Source organism: Nomascus leucogenys, chromosome 13, assembly GCF_006542625.1.
Source record: "Nomascus leucogenys isolate Asia chromosome 13, Asia_NLE_v1, whole genome shotgun sequence".
In the NCBI taxonomy this organism is placed as follows: domain Eukaryota; kingdom Metazoa; phylum Chordata; class Mammalia; order Primates; family Hylobatidae; genus Nomascus; species Nomascus leucogenys.
This window is the reverse complement of record NC_044393.1, coordinates 46,686,452-46,708,157: the sequence shown is the minus strand read 5'-3', so window position 1 is coordinate 46,708,157 and position 21,706 is coordinate 46,686,452. Positions and strand designations below refer to the sequence as shown.

General features: G+C 41.1%; 1 protein-coding gene across 5 annotated transcripts in view; it reads right to left on the bottom strand.

The window, feature by feature from the left end:
* Positions 1–21,503, bottom strand: part of DZANK1 (double zinc ribbon and ankyrin repeat domains 1) — an 82,934-nt gene extending 61,431 nt beyond the window's left edge. Inside the window, exons 1-7 of one of the 5 annotated variants that reach the window (XM_030826043.1) lie at positions 21,479–21,503; positions 19,413–19,590; positions 14,330–14,483; positions 9,413–9,527; positions 7,892–7,988; positions 6,792–6,916; positions 3,184–3,269 (exon numbers count right to left, since the gene is read on the bottom strand). In XM_030826043.1, coding sequence (XP_030681903.1) covers positions 3,184–3,269; positions 6,792–6,916; positions 7,892–7,988; positions 9,413–9,527; positions 14,330–14,483; positions 19,413–19,521 — 686 coding nt within the window. In that variant the 5' untranslated portion in view covers positions 19,522–19,590; positions 21,479–21,503. Of the gene's footprint in view, positions 1–3,183; positions 3,270–6,791; positions 6,917–7,891; positions 7,989–9,412; positions 9,528–14,329; positions 14,484–19,412; positions 20,812–21,478 lie in introns of those variants that run through there. The other 4 variants (XM_030826045.1, XM_030826044.1, XM_030826047.1 and 1 more) reach the window with 4 other exon arrangements.
* Between the last annotated feature and the right edge of the window lie 203 nt (positions 21,504–21,706).

The following is a 21,706-nucleotide window of genomic DNA, read 5'->3' as shown; positions in this document are numbered from 1 at the left end:
TTTTGTTTTAAGACAGTGTCTTGCTCTGTCGCCCAGGCTGGAGTGCAGTGGCATGATCTCGGCTCACTGCAGCCTCCACCTCCTGGCTTCAAGTGATTATTGTGCCTCAGCCTCCCGAGTAGCTGGGATTACAGGCGTGTGCCACCATGCCTAATTGTGTGTGTTTGTGTATATTTTTAGTAGAGACGGGGTTTTGCCATGTTGGCCAGGCTGGTCTCAAACTCCTGGCCTCAAGTGATCCTCCCACCTCAGCTTCCCAAAGTGCTGGGATTATAGGCATGGGCCACCACGCCTAGTCAAAAAAAAAAAAAAAAGTTTTTTAATTAGCTAGGTGTAAGTGGCACATGCCTATAGTCCCAGCTACTTGGGAGGCTGAGGCAGGAGGATGCCTTGAATCCAGGAGTTTGAGGCTGCAGTGAGCTATGATTGGGCCTCTGCGCTTCGGCCTGGGTGACAGAGTGAGACTCTAAGAAAGAAAGAAGAAAGGAGGAAAGGAAGGAAGGAAAGAAGGAAGGGAGAGAGGGTGGGAAGGCAGGAAGGAAGGAAAGAAAGAAGGCAGACAGGCCCAAAAGATACAAGGAAAATCCTCCAGTATTTGGAAATTTAATAAAACATTTTTAACCCATTGCCCTCCCCACAAAATAACAAGGATAATTAGAAACTGTTTGAACCGAATGAAGATGAAAACACAACATATCAAAATTCAGAGACTGCAAGTAAAACAGTATTCAGGGGAAATGTATAGTTCTAAATGTCTATGCTAGAAAAGAAGAAAGGCTTCAAATCAGTAACTTCATATTCCCATTAAAGAAACTAAAAAAAGAACAGATGAAACCTAAAATTTACTCCAAAAGAAATATTAATAAATATAAATGTACTTATATCTATTAAAGAAATCTAATGTGTAGTTAAATATCTTCCTGAAAAAAAATCTTCCTGAAGGAAAACTCCAGATCTAATCATTTCACTTGTGAATTTCTACCAAATATGTAAGGAAGAAATAACACCAATTTTACATAAACTTTTTCAGAAGTTGAAGGAGTGAAAACACTTCCTAACTTATTCTATGAATCCAGAATTATACCGATACTAAAACCAGACAAACACATAAACAAGAAAAGAAAATCCCCCAACATCCCTTATGCAAATGCTGGCAAAACAAATTCTTTAAAACCTTTTAGCAAATCAAATTCAACATTATATAAAATAGATAACACTTCAGGTAGATATATTTCAGGAGTGTTAAGGTTGACTTAACATTTGAAAACCAATCATTGTAATTCACCACATGAACAGAAAAAGAAAAACTAAATTACTCTCTCAAATAGAAAAAATGCTTTGGACAAAATCCAACATCTATTCCTGATTTTAAAGAAGAAACTCTCAGCAAATTAGAAACAGGTAAAAATTTCCTCAACTTGGCTGGGCGTGGTGGCTCACGCCTATAATCCCACCACTTTGGGAGGCTGAGGTGGGCAGATCACCTGAGGTCAGAAGTTCGAGACTAGCCTGGCCAACATGGTGAAACCCCATCTCTACTTAAAAATATACAAAAATTAGCCGGGCGTAGTGGCACATGCCTCTGTCATCCAGGCTGGAGTGCAGTGGCATGATCTTGGCTCACTGCAACCTCTGCCTTCTGGGTTCAAGCGATTCTCCTGCCTCAGCCTCCCAAGTAGCTGGGATTACAGGTGCCCACCACCACACACAACTAATTTTTTGTATTTTCAGTAGAGACGGGGTTTCACCATGTTGGCCAGGCTGGTCTTGAACTCCTGACCTCAGGTGATCCGCCCACCTCAGCCTCCCAAAGCGCTGTGATTACAGGTGTGAGCCACTGCGCCCGGCCTATAATGCATTTTTTTAAAGGCGAAAAGTTTGAAAAGACACTTTACCAAAGAAGATGCATGGATGGAAATAAGCACATGAAAAGAGGCTCAACATCATTAGTCACTAGGGAAATGGAAATAGAAACTACAATAAGATACTGTTACAATCTCATTAGAATGATCAAAATAAAAATAAAAGTTAGTAAGGATACAGAGAATTCTCCTCCACTGCTGGTGAGAATGTAAAATGGAACAATCACTTTGGAAAGAAGTTTGGCAGTTTCTTAAAAATATATCTATCATATTCTTCTTCAAGGTATTTGCCCCAAGGGAAATGAAAACATGTATATACATAATGACTTTGGGGTTTTAAAAATTATTTTATTGTATCTGTTAATTTTTATCAATTTATTTATTTATTTAGAGACCAGGTATGAGACTGGATCACTTTTTTATATACAGTAACTTTTGTACAAATGTTCATAGCAACTTTATCTGTAATAGCCCAAAATTGGATATAACACAAATTCCCATCAATAAGTGAATGGATAAACAAACTGTGGTATATCCATACAATGGACTGTTATTCAGCAATAAAAAGAAATAGATGTTTGTTACAAGGAACAACATAGATGAATCTCAAAATAGTTATGCTGAGTGAAAGTAGTCCAGCAGAAAAGGGTACACACTAAATCACTTCGGTGACATATTGAATCACATGCAAGTTAAACTATAGTGACAAGAAACAGATAAATAATTGCCTGTGATGAGCAGGGGTAAAAGGAAGGGGTTACCAAATAGGGTACAATGTAGGAAATTTTTGGCGGGGATGAACTTACTCATTTACATACATACATACATACATACAGAGTCAAATGAACTCTAAATACATATGCAGTTATTCTATGTCAATTATACTTTCTAACAGGCTGTAAATATTTAATTTAAAAAGTTGGAGCCGGGCGTGGTGGCTCACACCTGTAATCTTAGCACTTTGGGAGGCCGAGGTGGGTAGATCACGAGGTCAAGAGATCAAGACCATCCTGGCCAACATGGTGAAACCCTGTCTCTACTAAAAATACAAAAATTAGCTGGGCATGGTGGCATGTGCCTGTAATCTCAGCTACTCGGGAGGCTGAGGCAGGAGAATCACTTGAACCCAGGAGGCGGAGGTTGCAGTGCGCCAAGACTGCACCACCGCACTCCAGCCTGGGTGACAGAGGGAGACTCTGTCTCAAAAAAAAAAAAAAAAAAAAAGTTGGAGGTGGGCAAAAATGTTGTATCCTTATATTCTCTTTGACCATGATGTATCTTTGAAGGATTTAAGACAGAGTAAAGAGAATGTGATACTTACTTGAGAAAGTCTGTCTCCCTTTGAATTCTCATTGTCTCCGTGCTTGTCAAACACTTCTGGCCACTTACGTGGGCAAAACCGGGGGACTAAAATTAAGAATATAGGTACATAGAGTCATATAGTCAAAATAACACGGTAAAGGCTATGGTATAGTAAAATGCCATTAAAAATCATTATGGGTGAATACACATAGATATACAAAGAGGAATAATAGACGCTATAGACTCTAAAAGTGGGAAGGGTGGGAAAAGGCGAGGGCTGAAAAATTACCTATTGGGTGCAGTGTTCATTATTTGGGTGAAGGGTACCCTAGAAGCCCAAACCTAACCATTACACAATACATGTAACAAACCTGCACCCCCTGAACCCATAAAAATAAAAAATTATAAAAATAAAAAATCATTATGAGGAGTAATGTAATTATTACTCCAGTATCTAACATTTCTAAATTATTTAAAGTGCTATTCACAATCATATATCTATATTTCATTAAAAATGAGAGTTTACAATAAAAGATACCTGAATTTGCCATGAGACAGACCAGATTTTAGGATTTAAAAACTTTAGTATCCCAGCCTGGCCAACATGGCGAAGCCCCATCTCTACTAAAAATACAAAAAAAAAAAATTAGCTGGGTGTGGTGGTGGGTGCCTGTAATCCCAGCTACTCGGGAGGCTGAAGCAGGAGAATCGCTTGAACCCAGGAGGCAGGTCGTGGTGAGCCGAAACTGCACCACTGCACTCCAGCCTGGGTGAGAGTGAGACTCTGTCTCAAAAAAAAAAAAAAAAAGGTAAAAATAAATAAATAAACTCGGCTGGGCACATTGGCTCATGCCTGCAATCCCAGCACTTTGGGAGGCAGAGGTGAGCAGATCACCTGAGGTCGGGAGTTCGAGACCAGCCTGACCAACATAGAGAAACCCCGTCTCTACTAAAAATACAAAATTAGCAGGTGTGGTGGCACAATGCCTATAATCCCAGCTACTCAGGAGGCTGAGTCAGGAGAATCGCTTGAATCCTGGAGGCAGAGGTTGTGGTGAGCCAAGATCGTGCCATTGCACTCCAGCCTGGGCAATAGAGTGAAACTCCGTCTCAAATAAATAAATAAATTAATTAATTAAATAAACAAACAAACAAACTTTAGTATCTATTTTTCTCAAAAACTGTATCTCTAGGAAACTCAATGGTCTGAACTTAGGACTTCAGGCTCTATCCTGCAGGCAATAGGGAGCAGTCAGAGATTTCTCATTGCTTTTGTGCCACATCTAACATGGCCTAGGCTGGGTATAGTGGCTCACATTTGTAATCCCAATACTTTGGGAGGCTGAGGCAGGAGGACTGCTTGAGGCCAGGAGTTCAAAAATAGTCTAGGCAACATAGTGAATCCCCATCTCTACAAAAAGAAAAACAAATAAATAAAAACATAACATGACCTAGACCAGAAGTCTCAAAGTGGTGGTCTATTAGCCAAATCTGGCCTGCCATGGAGTTTTATTTGGCATTGGCTCCCACAGTGTTTCAAAATTTGAACTAATAGTCAAAACTTTAAATTATGTTATTACACATAAAGATGTAGGTTTCTGCCTTCTCATGCAAATTCATTGATGTAGCAACACTGAGCCTTCAGTCCCTGGGTGATTCTGATATGCAACTGGGTTTGGAAACCATGTTTTTCTCCTCCTTTATACTTGATGGTAAGTGTGAGCAGCCATGGAATCATGGGCACACAAGAAGGAGTTGTGGTTACACAGAAAATGTGACTCCAGGTACATTAAACTTGGGACTCAAACAGAATGAACAGAACAAGGGCTCCTGGGTTGCCCTTAGATGCCAAAAGTCCAAACTGGATTTTATAAACATTGAAAAATCAAAGCGCTATAATAGTATAGTAGGCAACTAGTGTAAGAGCCTCTTTCTTGTGTTATAGTAGTAAGAATACACTGATATGCCTTTTTTTTTTTTTTTTGAGATGGAGTCTCACTTTGTTGCCAAGGCTGGAGTGCAATGGTGCAATCTTGGCTCACTGCAACCTCCACCTCCCCAGTTCAAGCGATTCTTCTGCCTCAGCCTCCTGAGTAGCTGGGACTACAGGTGCGCGCCACTATGCCTGGCTAATTGTTGTATTTTTAGTAGAGACGGGGTTTCACCATATTGGCCAGGCTGGTCTCAAACTCCTGACCTCGTGATCTGCCTGCCTCAGCTTCCCAAAGTGTTGGGATTACAGGCGTAAGCCACCGCGCCCAGCCAATATGCCTTTTATTAAGGTATAAGTCACCTCTATCTTGTCAAAGCCGATGTGAATTTCCAGTTGTCTGTCTTTATCTAATTAGAACCTTCAGTAACATATGACATAGATGATCTTCTCCTTAAAGTCTTCCATCTCTTGGTTTCCATGGCGACATATTCTTTTGGCTTTCTTTCTACTTTCAGGCTCCTCCTCCCCTGCTCAACCTCTAAGTTGAAGACTTTCTTCATTTTCCTTCTCTTCATTTTCTGTACAGCCTTGACTAGTGATCATATTCAGATCTAAGCTTCAAATACCATCAACATATTTAATATTTCCATATTTCTAAGTACATATCTCCAGCTCTGACCTCTCCCAAGTGTGAACTTGCACATCCAAAAGTCTACTCAACACCTCCACTTGGATGTCTAATGTGCCATTGGACACCTGCTCCTCTCTCATCCTTTCCAGCTTTGTCAATGGCACGATCATCTCCAGATACTCAGGACAAACCCTAAGAGGCAGCCTTGGCTCCTCCCCTTCCCTCCCATCTGTCGGATCCCTCAGCAAAGCCCACCTCCTATCCTGACCACCACTACAACCTTGGTCCAAGTCACCATCATTTCTCACCTGGAACAAAAGCCTTCTAAATAATGTTCTCCCTTTCCTCTTCCATGGTCTAATCTCCATACTGTGGCCAAACAGAAAACTTTTAAATGTAAATAGGACTGTGTCTTGTCTGCCAAACAGATTCCCTTTACAATTAGAATAGAATTCAAACTTCTTACGGTCAGACTAGTATCTATGACTCTCAACCACACCTGACCATTAGAATCATTTAGGGGTGGTTTTTTTTAATGATGCTCAAACCCCACATCAGACCAATTAAATCAGAATTTCTGACGCTAAACCTTGGGGATTGGTTTGAAGCTCCTCAGGTGACTCTAACATGCAGCCATGTTTGAGAACCACAACTCTAGACACTCTGGCCCCAACCACCTTCTGCCTCATCTCCCACCTTGCTCATCAGGACTGAGAATGTGCATTTTAAATAAGTTCCCACGTGATGCTGATGCTGCAGGTCTGGGGATCGCCTCTGAGAACCACTGCTCTATCTCATTATTGTTTTATCTTCTTCATGACACTTACCACCACTTAAAATTTTCTGTTTATTTACTTAAAATTATCTGTCTGCCCCCAAGCCCAATAAAAGGTAAGCTCCATGAATACAGGGACTTTTCTTGTCCAACACATTATTCCCAGCACTAGAACAGTACCTGGCACATGGTCAAAAGTGGGGGAGGTGCAGTCTTAAAGTATTTCATGGGAAGCATTAAAAATACAGGAGGTATTTGAGTACCCTAAAGATTGTCCTTAGAAGTTACCTGGGACTGGCGGGTGGGTGGTCTAGAACCTGATCCTCCACCGTGAGCTGAGATTTCCAGTGGACTGTCTGAAAAGCGAAGATCTTTCAAAGTTTTAGGGTCAGTTCTTTCACCTACCTGGAGGTCTACAGTGATATTAAAAACATTATTCTTTGAGCATCTGTAATTATACATAATCATGCAAAGATATCTTCACAGTGGGAGACCTTTTAATAAAGAACCACTGTCACCACATTGCTTCCCTAGAAGTAACAATTACATAAAGAGCTCCTGCCATACACTCAATGTGTTAGAAGTGAGAAAGAAAAAACAAGCCCAGACTGAGAAGATCATCTTCCCCACTGCATTCTACAATATTTCACATCAGGCTGGGAAAACAGACAGATCAATCCAGTTGCCAAGTTAGCAGGAAATATTATATCTCCCAAGAACACACTGCAGCTATAAAATGTCATTAACAGCCCCCTCTTTGCATGCCTAGTCTTTCTTACTCATTGAGAAACCCTGTTCTCTAAAATCACAGATTATCAGAAACTTTGCTGTTTGAAATTCTCAGTAAGAACGAAACATTCAACTCTTGCCTGGGGAATCTAGGCCACTCTGACATAGAGAAGCAGCTTCAATGTCCAATCCTGGTGCAGAGATCATCGTTTAGGAACACAGTATTCCTCATGTATCTTTGTAGTTTCCAAGGCAACAGAACCCTGGGTCCCCTTCCCAGTCCATACCTGATGCTGATCCCTTCACACCCAGACCAGCTTTGCTTTGAGACTATCAAAACTCTGCTTTCATTTATATTTCACCCAAACTCCACCCTTCTCCCAAACCCTACAACTCCAGCATTTTCTGTTTGGTGAGATGCCCCCATGGCTCCCGGCGGTGGGTCAAGAAATCTGACTTGGTTGGACTGCTTGATCCTCCTTCACGATCTTAAGCTGTTAGCAAGGATGTCATTAAAATTCAAAGTACAGCATACTTTCCTGCCCCAGTGTTTCTTATTCCAACACTTCTCCAGACAAGAAAACATGCAACGAACATGCCATGAACCTCTTCGGTAGGTTCAGAATACAAAACCTTGTCTTTGTTCTGTCACATCATACCTGGAAACTTTCTAAGGTTAACATTCCAGCTGTGTTGATTTTCAGAGTTCTTATATTTCTTCTTTAGTTTTGATCCAACAAATCCATTTTTGAATTCCTAGGAATGAAGAGATTGCATATCAATCACTTGGTTATTCCCATGTGAGAATTAAAGCTGCATGATAGAGAAAGTGTCATGGTGTGCATTTCTTATTTGAAAGAGTTTACGGTCATTTTTACAAATTGACCCCTGTTTCACTTTATTCTGGAAACATGCAGCTTTGTATCTGGACTGGGCTGCTCAGTTGGCAGCACATCTGGATGTAGGCCTCACCAGGTGAAGAGGCCAAGGCAGGAGGCAGGGAGCAGCACATGCAGGCAGGATGTTACAACTGTGGGAGTCTGGATAACAACAGAGGGACCACCACCAAGTCCAGAGGGCAAAGGCAGGGTAGGGTCAGACCAAAATCAGACTTCTGCACACCACCTGCCCACACACAGTCCTTAAATACTCTTCTCTCTGGACTTTCTCCATGCACTTGGTCCCTCACACCTGATTCAAGCCTAAGCACCTGCTGATATATGTGGGCTCAGCCCCCACAGGCGGCCCCTGCCCAGTGTAGATCCTTGCCTTGATCACACTTGAGTCCCACCTATGCCTGCATCTACCAACCTCCTCTCTAGCATCAGGCTCACGGTCAAGCTTAAGTGAAACCCCTATAAACTTCCTCTGTCAATCCCAACAACATCCCTGTGACCAAGACCTCTGGGTTGGCCGCCTTACTGTAGGCTAGCCCATCCTCTGGCCTAGCTCCTTGAATCTTTCTTATCGATGCTCACACCCAGTGCCTGAAGCTTTACACATCCTTCTCAGATGGATCTAATTGACTCTTCACAGTGGGGAGGCTTTGCAGATATTTGGGAATAAAGATTTCAACATAAAAGAATTCTATGCCCACTGAGGACTTCTACTTAATGCATCTATTCAACAGATACACACTCACCACCCTCTCCTGCCTGCCCCTGTGCAAGGCAATGAGTATGGCAACCATGCCACCTTGGAGCTTATAATGCATAGGCAAGATAAACAAGGAACAAAGTAATCACATGCTCAAAGCAGTTTATAAAAGAAGGCCTGGATGCCAGGATAGCAGTGATAGGGCATAGCAAACACAGTTCAGTTTGGTTGGAGTATATGTAGGGGGTTCACAGACCAGGAAAAGCTGACCAACGGCAGAAACTGATGACTTAGATGGAAGGCTAAAGGTTGCTGGTTTTTTCAGTAGGTAAGAGAGAGCCACTAAAGACACTGGAGCATGGACCCCAATGCTCGGCAGGAATTCTCATCTTCAGGGTGGATAGGAGACTGACGAAAGGCTGAGAAATCAGTAAAGATGCTTTGCAATGGTTGATAATGACTTCAATTATAAGGACCTGACTGTGAGCAGAGGTAAGGTAATAAAAGGCAAGATCTGCTCACTGAGAAAGAAGGAACCAAAATACAGTGACAACCTGAATGGATTATATAGTTTCATTACTTGCCTGCCTTGAAGAATCTTTGAGAACATTTTCAACATTGTCTTCAGGAGAGACTATATTTGGTGGTCCATAGTCTACCTGAAACACCTTTGTCACAATGCCACTCTGTCTGCAGTCTCTGAAAATTATTATTAAAAAAGGAAAAAGTCTGTGTTACATAAAGATTTTTTAAAAAGTGGCTAACAACATGATTTTATTAAAGTGCCTTAGTTAAGCTACTAAATTTATTGTATTTCAAATTGAAGAAATCAAATGTAATTTCTATAGTCTTTCCTTGCCTCCTTCCTTTTGGGTTATTTACTTCTGTGTAACTAACCACCCCAAAGGTAGTGCCTTAAAACATGAATCTGTGGATTCACGGTCCCCACTGGGTAGTTCTCACTTGAGCTCTTCCATGTGGCTGCCATCAAACATCAGCAAGGGCTGGAGTCAACTGAAGGCTCAGCTGGGCTGGTTGTTCAAAATAACTTCTCTCAAATATGCAAAGCCTGGGCTGGGGTAACTGGAACAGCTAGGGGCTCGCCACTCATCGCTCTCACTGAATCTCCATCCCTCTGTCCCTCCCTCTCTCTCATGTGGTTAGCTTGGGCTTCCTCACAGTATGGAAGCCTCAGGTAGTCAGACTTCCTCCACAGTACCTGACTACCCCAACCCCCTGCCAGTGATTTTGTCCCAAGAAACCAAAGCAGAAACTACAATACTTCCTTTGATCTCAGAAGTCCTTGGCGTCATTTCTGAAACATTCTATTGGTCAAAAGCAAGTCACAACACCAGCAGAAAGGCTACAAAAGGGCATAAATTCTGGGAGGCATAGTTCATTGGGGGCCATTTTTGAAGACTGTCTACCACATTCATCATAAAGGTATCAGACCATAAGCCTCAAACTATTCTAAAACAAAAAATGTGTTACCTAAGTCATTCCACATGAATCAAGAGCATTTTCCCTGGCTCAGTTGTAGACAGTGTAATATATGCTGCTGTGGTAGATTCTGTAACTCAAATACTATCATGTTTTCCATTCATTCATAATATTTCACAATTCATCTTGTTCTCTGATGCAATAAGAGTTTCATAAGAAGACAATGTAGCAGTGCCCATGACTGAAAACTAGTGGTGATTTTATTTCAGTACCAGTAGCTCCCCTATACTCTATTTTTTAACAGCTTTATTGAGGTATAATTTACATGACATAAAATTCATCTATTTTAAGTATCTGGTTCAATGGAATTCAGTCAATGTAATGTATACAATTTTGTGAGTATCACCACAGTGGAAGTGTTTAGGACATTTCCATCACCCAAAAGAATTCCCTTGTGCCTGTGTGCAGTCACTCCTATCCAACCTCCTAGGCAACCACTGATCTGTTTCCTATCTCTATAGTTTTGTCTTTTCTAGAAATTTGACATAAATGTAATTATACATACGTGGTCATCTTACGTGTCTGGATTTTTTATTTAGCTCTTTTTTTTGGAGACTCATCTATGTTGTTGTAACTCGTTCATTGTTATTGTTGAGTAGTATTCCATTTTATGGATATACCATAATTTTTATGTCCATTCCCCAGCTGATGGTCATTTGGATTATTTCTGGGTTTGGGCTATTATGTATAATGCTGCTATGAACATTCATGTGTAAGTCTTTGTGTGGACACGTTTTCATTTCTCTTCAATAGATACTGAGGAGTGGAATTGCTGGGTCATATGGCAGGTATGTGTTTAATTTTCAGAAACTGACAAACTGTGGCTGTTCCATTTTACATTCCCACCAGCATTAGCCGAGGGGTCCAGCTTCTCCACATACTTGCTGACACTTCATATTGTCAGCCTCGCTGATGACCTGTTCTCTTGATCATGTTCTCTGTAGGTATTTGCTTGATACTTGTCCCTTGTCTATTAAGATATAGGCTTGGCTGTTGTAACACAGAATCAAAACAATAGTGGCTTTATGGCAGGGAACAGTGGCTCACTCCTGTAATCCCAGCACTTTGGGAGGCCAAGGCAGGCAAATCACTTGAGACCAGGAGTTCAGGACCAGCCTGGCCAACATAGCAAAACCCCATCTCTACCAAAAGTACAAAAAATTAGCTGGGTTGTGGTGGTGCACACCTGTAATCCTAGCTACTCAGGAGGCTGAGGCATAAGAATTGCTTGAACCCAAGAGGTGGAGGTTGCAGTGACCTAAGGTCACACCACTACACTCCAGTCTGGGTGACACAGAGAGACCCTGTCTCAAAAAAAAACGAACAAACAAACAAACAAATAGAGGCTTAAACAAGACAGAAGTAACAGGGTATAAGCAGTCTAGAGCTAGGTATAGGGGTGTCATGGTGACAGGGGCACGATAGCAAGTTTCTACTTGGTTACTCCATCATTTCTATGACATTACATTTATCCTCATGGCCCAACCTGACTGGCCAACCACATCTACATTCCAGCCAATTGGAAGCAAAGCCCACCCTTTCTCTTTAAAGGTACAATCTTAAAGTTTAACACATTGCTTCTACATGTATCCACTGGCCACAGCCTGGTACACATCTCTAACTAGCTGCAACGGGGATTGGGAAATATCTTCCAGGCAACCATGTGCCTGGCTAAAAATCATGGGCCCTATTATTAAAGGGAAAAACAGATATTGGGGGACATCAAGCAGCCTCTGCCACGTCATCATGACCACGCTTGGCGAATTTATTTGATGTGTTTAACTCTCACCCCTCCTCATATGCATTGAAAGCTCACCTTTCCTATGCTATCCTTTCCATGTGATTATGGCTCTCTGGTTACCACAGCCGGTGTTTCTATTTGACCTGGCCAGACTCTTAATACTTTTTATATTTCCAATTATCTTCTTTCTTCAGTGTTCTTTGTCTGCTTTGCCCTTACTGATTTTCATATGATCTTTAATACATATTGTCTGGTTCATTAGCATTTCTTCAGCAACATGAAGAAATTCTTCAGCAACTTCAGATTTCTTACATGCTCAACTTTTATATTTCTTAAAATTTTTGAACCTTTAAGTAAATAAGTATCCCTGGATCTTAGAGGGGAAGATTTATGAATCTTTAAATCTGGTTTTGTTGTTTTTTTTTTAAAGAAGAGATTTAAACAGGGAAATTTAGCCACCTATGAGTCACTCCAGCCAGTGAACATGTGAGTGTCTTCTGATCACAGAAAGCTGAGATGTTATTTCTAAATACTGTCACTCACAGATAGGTAGTGGCTATTTTGATGAATTGTGTATTTCTTAGAATTTTTTTCTCCATCTTCAAGAAAGCTGGCTTAAAACTTCTATGTTGTTTAATGTTAAATAGATTCATAAATCTGGTTACAGATATAGATGATCTTTTAGATGAACCACTTGCTTAACTCATTCGCCTCAGCAGCCATCTCGTCTGCATGTTCACCTTTGGCCCCAGGCCTGTCATCCAAGATCCAATTGTCCTTCCTGTTAACACACACTTCCCAGACATCACAAGCCTCTCCATCCAGGGATCACCTGAATCTTGGATGGTTGTGAGGCTACCGGAATGCACACTTACAACCCCACATGAGGTCACATGAGTAGAGGCCTGGCTCATATCCACCTATTCCACCCCCTAAGATCCAGGTTGTTTCCCCCACCCCAGCTGGCCCTTCCTTGGGGAACCAGCTAAGGCATTCCCCTTTTGAGTTGAAAACTCAAACGTTTTTAAATAAATATTTTCCCTAAGCTGAGCACATCTGAAATACTAACAGTACCTTTCAGAATAGACACTTAGTGGGCACAGAGCAGAATGGTGAGAGGCATAAAGAATTACCTTATTTTTTACTCTCTCTTGAAAGCCTTATTAACTCCTTCAAACTGCATAGTCAGTCATTAAATTGCTTCTTCATTTTACTACTACTTGCAGCTTCTAAGGAGGCCTGCTTTACAGCATTTGGCCACCAGAGTATTTAGCTTCTTAATTTTTAATAATTGAGATGACTTACCTTGATAGAAGTGGCCTGGCAAGTGAGACAACATTTTATAAAGAATAATAATGTGCATATACTCCATTTGCAGAACCCACTTAAAAACAATAATAATGTGCATAAAGGGGTTGTTTTGTTTCATTTTATTTGTTATAATTTTCAGATGCCAAAGCAATCATGTTTGCTGTGGAATGTGTGGCTCTCCTCAAAAAGCCATTCAGTAATGCAGTCAATGGGGGGTGGGGCTAGAGTCCTTTTAAAGTACCTTGGCCAGCCAGGTACTGTATTTGGTTTGGGGCTTTTAAATGTTCCCAAAATGTGGCCAAACCTGCATTGCTGGAAAAATAATTCCTATATCACAGCCACACAGAATTGCCAAGCATTTGAGTTTTTTTTTTTTTTTTTTTGCCTACAACACATGGTGAAGGTTTCCAAATTAAATACTTTTTCTATATTTGAAAACGGGAAAAAGTCATTAAGAAAAAAAAGGATAAAGAAAAAAGCATGGTAGCTAATGTCCAACAAGTTGAAATGATAGTAGCTTTGAAGGCCAATTAAGTCGATACAAAACGAAATCGAGAATGATGGCGGTGGTTGTAGGCTGCATCCTCGGGAATAAAAGAGCCACTCCGTGAACACAGTATTTTCTTCAGAGCCAGATGGAGCTCTTTAGAGGCCCCCAGCCCTGGAAAGGATCTTCCTTCCTGAAACCCCAATGTGGAATTTAAAATAAAAACAGTATTAATATACATAACACTTCACTAAGCTGTATACTTACGATTTCTGCACCTTACAGTATGCCTCAATGAAAGGCAAGTAAAACACAAATGTTACATATGTATGCTGAAATTAAAATAACATTTTAGTAGTGTCCTTCTAATGTAGCACTGATTCTGATAGGAAAAAATGAAAAAAATTAGAACATAATGTTATTACATCATAAATTAAATTAATCACCATGCTCTTAACTTACTTAGAGACAGCAATAGCTTTAACTTGTATTTTTCCATCAGGCAGAGTAATAGGTTTTATATACTTAAATGTGTTATTATCCCCATAACCAATTCTCTTTAGAAATTCAGGTTTGCTGCCATCCAGAGTATAATATATGTTGACATCTGGAGTGTCTGAAAAATCCAAAACAGGATAACTATAATTAACACCAAAGTAGCAAGTCCCTGAATAATGCCTATAGGTCAGTTTAAGATCTAAGTGTGTGATTTAAGATTTAAAGTTGTGATTTAAGTTAAGATTTAAAGTTGTGACTTAGGCCGGGCACGGTGGCTCACACCTGCAATCCCAGAACTTTGGGAGGCCGAGGCGGGCGGATCACGAGGTCAGGTGTTCGAGACCATCCTGGCTAACACGGTGAAACCCCATCTCTACTAAAAATACAAAAAATTAGCCGGGCGTGGTGGCAGGCGCCTGTAGTCCCAGCTACTCGGGAGGCTGAGGCAGGAAAATCACCAGAACCCAGGATGCAGAGCTTGCAGTGAGCCGAGATCACGCCACTGCACTCCAGCCTGGGTAACACAGTGAAACTTCGTCTCAAAAAAAAAAAAAAAAAAAAAAGTTGTGATTTATGATTGTGTTAATCTCCTTAAATAACTGATCTATAGGTTATTATATATACATAATGGAAATGAATAGTAATAGCAATAATGCAGTTCTTTCTCTGTACCAGCACTGTGCTTTACATGAATGAGCTCATTTCATCTGTACAACCCTATGAGGTAGGTCCTATTTTACACCCATCTTATAGATGAGGTAACTGAGTCCCAGAAAGATTAATAAAGTTGCTAAATAATAGAGGAGTTGTGATTTGACTTCTGCTAGGTTGGATACATTGCCCCTGCTCTTGAACCACTATGCTCTTTTGCCTCTCCAACACGGCACTGATACAAACATGATTCAAGATTCAAAAGGTCAAAAAGGGTATACAGTGAAAAGTCTCCCCCAACCCATGACACTCGCTTCCCAGAGGTTATCAATGGTATCTTGAGTAACCTTCAAAAATATTTTATATCCATACAAGCATTTATGTACATATTCTTATTTCCCCCTCTCTTTTGACACAAATGATGGCATACTATACCCTGTTCCACACATTTCTTTTTTCATTTATCAGTATGTCTTATATTGGTATATAAAGAGCTTCCTAGGAAATAAATTTAAATTTTTTTTAAAAAAGAGCTTCCTCATTATTTGTTATAGCTGCACCACATTCTCTTATATAGATGAACAATAATTTAACCAATTCCCTACACATGGATCTTTAGGCTGTCTTCTTTTTCCTTTTCTTTGTTTCTTTTGCAATTATAAGCACTATAATAAATAATTTTGTAAAGAATTATTTCTGTAAATATATGGGCAAGACAAATATGTAGAACTAGTACTGCTGAGTCAAAAGATATATGCATTTGTAATCTTTTTTTTCTTGAGACGGAGTTTCACTCTTGTCATCCTGACTGGAGTGCAGTGGTGCGATCTCAGCTCACTGCAACCTCTGCCTCCCGAGTTCAAGTGATTCTCCTGCCTGAACCTCCTGAGTAGCTAGGATTACAAGCGCCCACCACCACGCCCAGCTAATTTTTGTATTTTTAGTAGAGATGGGGTTTCGCCATGTTGGCCAAGATGGTCTGGAACTCCTGACCTCAGGTGATCTGTCCACCTCGGCCTCCCAAAGTGCTGGGATTACAGGTGTGAGCCACTGTGCCCTGCCAGCATTTGTAATCTTGATCAATATTTCCAAACTGCCCTCCGTGGATGGTTAAGCAATTTACACTGCCACCAGCAATGCATGAAAGCATCTATTTGACCACAATCTTCCTCATCTAGTGTGTTATCCATTTTTCTTTTAGTTTTCCTAATTTCCTAGGTTAAAAAAATACTATCTTGTAGTTTCAATTCGTCGTTCTTGCATTTTGAGTAAAACTCACTAATTCATTACAACGAATGTTTGCTGAATACCTATTATGTACCAGACATCATTCTAGGTATAGGGGATATGCAAAAGTATATCTGAGGGGCTCCTTGCATATCCCCTGTACCTAGAATGGTCCCTGCTCCCGTGGAGATTATGTTTTAGGAAGGACACTGAAACAGTAAACAAACAAGGAAATATAGTTTGTCAGGTGGTGATTAAGTGTTTGGAGGTGAAGCAGGGATAAGGTCTGCTCAGCAAGCAGATGAAGGGGCAGGGAGAAGAGTAAGAAGAAGAAACATTTTCATATGTTTAAGAGACCTTTATATTTCCTTTCCTACAAAATGTCTTTTCATCATTTCTCAAAAGAAGATATACAAGTGGCCAACACACACATGAAAAAATGTCCATCATCATCAATCATTCAAAGAGATGCAAATCAAAACCACAGTGAGACACCATGTCACACCAGTCAGAATGGCCTTTGTTAAAAAGTCAAAGACTAACAGATGTTGGTGAGGCTGCAGAGAAAAGGGACACTTATACACTATTGGCAGGAATGTAAGTTAATTCAGTCACTGTGGAAAGCAGCTTGGAAATTTCTCAAAGAAATAAGAGTTGAGGCCGGGCACGGTGGCTCACATCTATAATCCCAGCACTTTGGGAGGCCCAGGCAAGCAGATTAAAAATACAAAAATTAGCTGGGCGTGGTGGCACACGACTGTAATCCCAGCTACTCCGAAGACTGAGGCATGAAAATCACTTGAACCCAGGAGGCGGAGGTTGCAGTGACCCAAGATTGCATTACTGCACTCCAACCTGGGTGACAAAGTAAGACTCGGTCTCAAAAAAAAAAAAAAAAAGAAAGAAGAGTTGAAATACCATTCAAGCTAGCAATCCCATTACTGGGTATGCACCCAAAGGAAAATAAATTGTTCTGCCAAAAGGACACATGCACCCATATGTTCCTCACAACAGCAAAGACATGAAACCAACCTAGGTGCCCACCAATGGTGAAATGGAGAAAGAAAATGTGGTACATACACACCATGGAAAACTATGCAGTGATAAAAAAGAATGAAATCATGTCCTTTGCAGCAAATGGATGCAGTTGGAGGTCATAATCCTAAGTGAATTAACACAGGAACAGAAAACCAAATACCACGTGTTCTCACTTATAAATGGGAGCTAAACATTAGGTACAAATGGACATAAAGATGGGAACAATAGACACTGGGGACTACTAGAGGGTGGGGAGGGCTGAAAACCTACAGTGATGCTCGCTACCTGGGTTATTGGCTCCATCATACCCCAAATCTCAGCACCACACAATATACCCAGGTAGGAAACCTGCACATGTACCCCCGATCCTAAAATAAAAGTTGTAAAAGAAAAAACAAAAAAAGGTCTTTTCATATCCTTTGCCCATTTTTCTTTTGGTTACTGTTCTTTTTGTTACTGAATTGTGAAAACTATTTATTTATTTGATATTTACTTATTAGGGAATTTTGATACCCTACCATTCATATCATCTTTTGTCAATAGTCACCCAACTTCTTCTAAGAATTATGGGTACATATATTAAAATGTTTAATGTGGTTTGACAGTTTAAAAAATTGTATCAGCTTTTAAGCTAAAGGAGAACACAGATAATAATACATATGCTTAGTTAGAACTCTTGGTCTAAGCAGCACAGGGGTCATATCATAAATGCAGATAGCTTGTATACATTTCAGTTATTAAAATATATAATTGATAAAAAAAGGCAAAAATTGGGATTTCAAAGTCTTTTTTACACATATATTTGTTCACGTTTTACCTGTAAAACTTTCCTTATGTTAATTATATATGTGTATGTATATATATGTGTGTGTGTACATATACACAAATATTTAAGAATTTGAAGAATAAATATTAGCAGGATATACATTCACTGCTTTATTTCTTCTTTTTTTTTTTTTTCAGGTGGAGTCTTGCTCTGTCACCCAGGCTGGAGTACAGTGGCGCGATCTTGGCTCACTGCAACCTCTGCCTCCTGGGTTCAAGCAATTCTCCTGCCTCAGCCTCCCGAGTAGCTGGGATTACAGGCATTGGCCACCATGCCTGGCTAATCTTGTATTTTTAGTAGAGACAGGGTTTCAGCATTTTGATCAGCCTGGTCTCGAGCTCCTGACCTCAGGTGATCCACCTGCCTCGGCTTCCCAAAGTGCTGGGATTACACACATGAGCCACCAGGTCTGGCCCTCACTGCTTTATTTCTGTAGTTACAGTTGAGATTTATTTTTGCATTACTATATGCCAAACCCTGTGCACCTCATACATACACGAACCTATTTATCCTCGCAATGGCTCTAAGAAGTAGATATTATTATTCCTGTCTTACAGTGAGGAAACTGAGACTCAAAAAGGCCAAGTAATGTACCCAAGGCCACTACAAGTTGTCAAGGCAGGGATTAAGTCTCCAACCTGTCTGACTGGAAAGCCTGTATTAGTAGGTCAAATTTATTATACCAGCTAAATAATAAGCATATTGGAAAAGTTTGGGGAAGCACTGGGACTTTTTTTTTTTTTTTTTTTGAGACGGAGTCTTGCTCTGTTGCCTAGGCTGGAGTGCAGTGGCACAATCTCGGCTCACTGCAACCTCCACTGCCCGGGTTCAAGCAATTCTCCTGCCTCAACCTCCTGAGTTGCTAGGATTACAGGTGCCCACCACCATGTCTAGCTAATTTTTGTATTTTTAGTAAGACAGAGTTTTGCCATGTTGGCCAGGCCGGTCTTGAACTCCTGACCTCAAGTGATCCGCCTGCCTCAGCCTGCCAAAGTTCTGGGATTACTGGTGTGAACCACCGCGCCCGGCCAGCACCGGGACATCTTACCTTGGCTAAGGTAAGTCAAGACATTGCCGAAACTATACAAATGAAAGGTTGGTCAAAGCTAACCATTTTAATCTAAATGTATACCACTCTATAAACCATCAATGTACAGCACTGTCTCAAATTTTAGAAGTTTTACAAATTTCCCAAAAAGCTAAGCAAAGAGTGAGAAAGCAGGCAAAGAGATAAACCAGCAACCAGATAACACAAGAAATATGACAATGTTATTTTAAACAATTTCAAACATATGTGATTCTTACCTGATTTCATTTCCAAAAGCGTATTGTTATCAATTTCATGGTTAGCTTTTCCAGGCTGAGGCACTCGTAGTGGTATGATCTGAGGGACACACACTGAACCAGCAGTCATTTTCTCTCCATATATATATATAAATTCCAGTGTGCACTTATAGCTGTACACAAAAGCTGAAGAGCAGCACTTAATTTAAATGCAGCAAAACTAGTTAAAACGAGAGAATACTGTTAACATGGCACTACAAATATTATTCCCTTTTTAATTGAAATAATAATTACATTTCAGCTGTATTTGCTGTTGAGGTCTTGTGTGGGGTTTCGATTATCTAAATACCTCACTTCTGAGAAAAGAGCATGAATGAATGAGATGGGGGAAAGGAGTTACTTTAAAAGGGCAAATTAAATGAGTAAGGCAAAACAGAGACTATCACTAATGCTCTGACTTGAGTTCCCTCTAAATCATTATCGCCTTTTCCTGCCTCTGGTGTGTGTCAGCTCTCTTGGCTTCAGGGCAAGTCATCATACAAGGGGAACAGAAATAATTCTGTGTGTACCACAAAATGTTAGTTAGAGCTAACTTTTTTGGGAAAGCTCCGGGTTCACAGCCTTGCCATTATTACCAGAGCAGTTCTAGTATTTGAAAGCTGCAAAAACACTTTAGAAGGACTGCAGAGTACTACTTCTCAGTGGAAAGGAAGTTTGCAAGAATATAAACAGTGACCAATAAACACAAGCCTCCCATTCCATCTACTGTATTTATAAATCCTGGTATTAATAATTAACTACCAGTATGAAAGCCTTACTGGTCTTTTTGGAGGTGAGGGTGGGGAGGAAGGTTGTCATAATTTTTAATGCACAGAAGGTTTCAGGGGGAAAAAATGCTCACCTTAACACGACAACCATTTACATCTCTGTATTGCCTTTTCAAATTTCATTAAGAATCCATAGATTTTGCCCAATTATAATCTACATATTCATTCCATTTTTATAGTCTACTTCTTGCATTCTCACTGTATTATTTAGTTTTCCATGTACTTATTTATCCATTTGTGGCTGGGCATTTAGGCTATTTCTAGTTTCTTTTTAGTTTTGCCTGTTGCAGTTCTAATAATGCTGATCTGAACATGTCTGCAGTTTGAGCTTTGTCACAGACTGTATTCTCAAAAGTGGGGTACCTAAATTTAAGGGGTGAACTTAATGCCTTGTTGGATAGTTCCGGATCGAGGGCCAAGAATATAAACTACAGACACTGACAGCACAACAATAGCTCCTACGGGAGTGTGGCTGGACTTGAGACTTGCCCATGGTCGCATTTCCATTCAAGTGAAAGGCAGATAAAATAAAAATAGTTGGCCGGGCGCAGTGGCTCACGCTTGTAATCCCAGCACTTTGGGAGGCCGAGGCGGGCGGATCACGAGGTCAGGAGATCGAGACCACGGTGAAACCCCGTCTCTGCTAAAAAATACAAAAAATTAGCCGGGCGTGGTGGCGGGCGCCTGTAGTCCCAGCTACTGGGAGAGGCTGAGGCGGGAGAATGGCGTGAACCCGGGAGGCGGAGCTTGCAGTGAGCCGAGATCGCGCCACTGCACTCCAGCCTGGGCGACAGAGCGAGACTCCGTCTCAAAAAATAATAATAATAAAATAAATAAATAAATAAATAAATAAATAAAAATAGCTGAAAAACTCTAAATAAAAAATATGTAGGAGAGGAAGTAATTCGCGAGGGTCAACTAACATATGCCCTTAGGAAGCTGGGGTGGCCAGTGGGCCCCACGCAAAGGGAATCAAGAAAAAGGCGGATCCGCCAGGCCCAAATGGCAACGTGCAGTCAACAGGATCCGCAGACCCCTCAACTCTCCCAACGTGGACCGTCCCCTCGCGGCCCAGATCCGGAACTCCGTTTGGTTGTCCCCGCCCATCAGGGGCTGCCAAGGACACCTGCATCCCTTCAGCTGGAGTAAGAGAAGCTCTTCCCCTCTTCTAGCCGCCCTCCTCTTCCTCTAACCGCGGAGCGCGGGATCGGGACCCCTAATGCATCTCTGCCGCTACCAACCCAGTCGCCGGCCTCTCACCGCCTCTTGCCTCCTCCTTCGCAGCCGCCCGGGTTACCACAGGCGCTGCGAGCCGCGCCCCGCCCACTGAGAGCTGGGCAGATGATTGGTGGAAACGCAGCTTCTTAGCAACTAGGCCGGCCCCTGCCGCTCCGCAGGGAGCCTGGTACCCGCCTGGAGTTCCTTTCCCAGTGTTATCCCATAGGCATCCAAGAATATTCCTTCACAGAGTTGCCAAGTGCTAAAAGT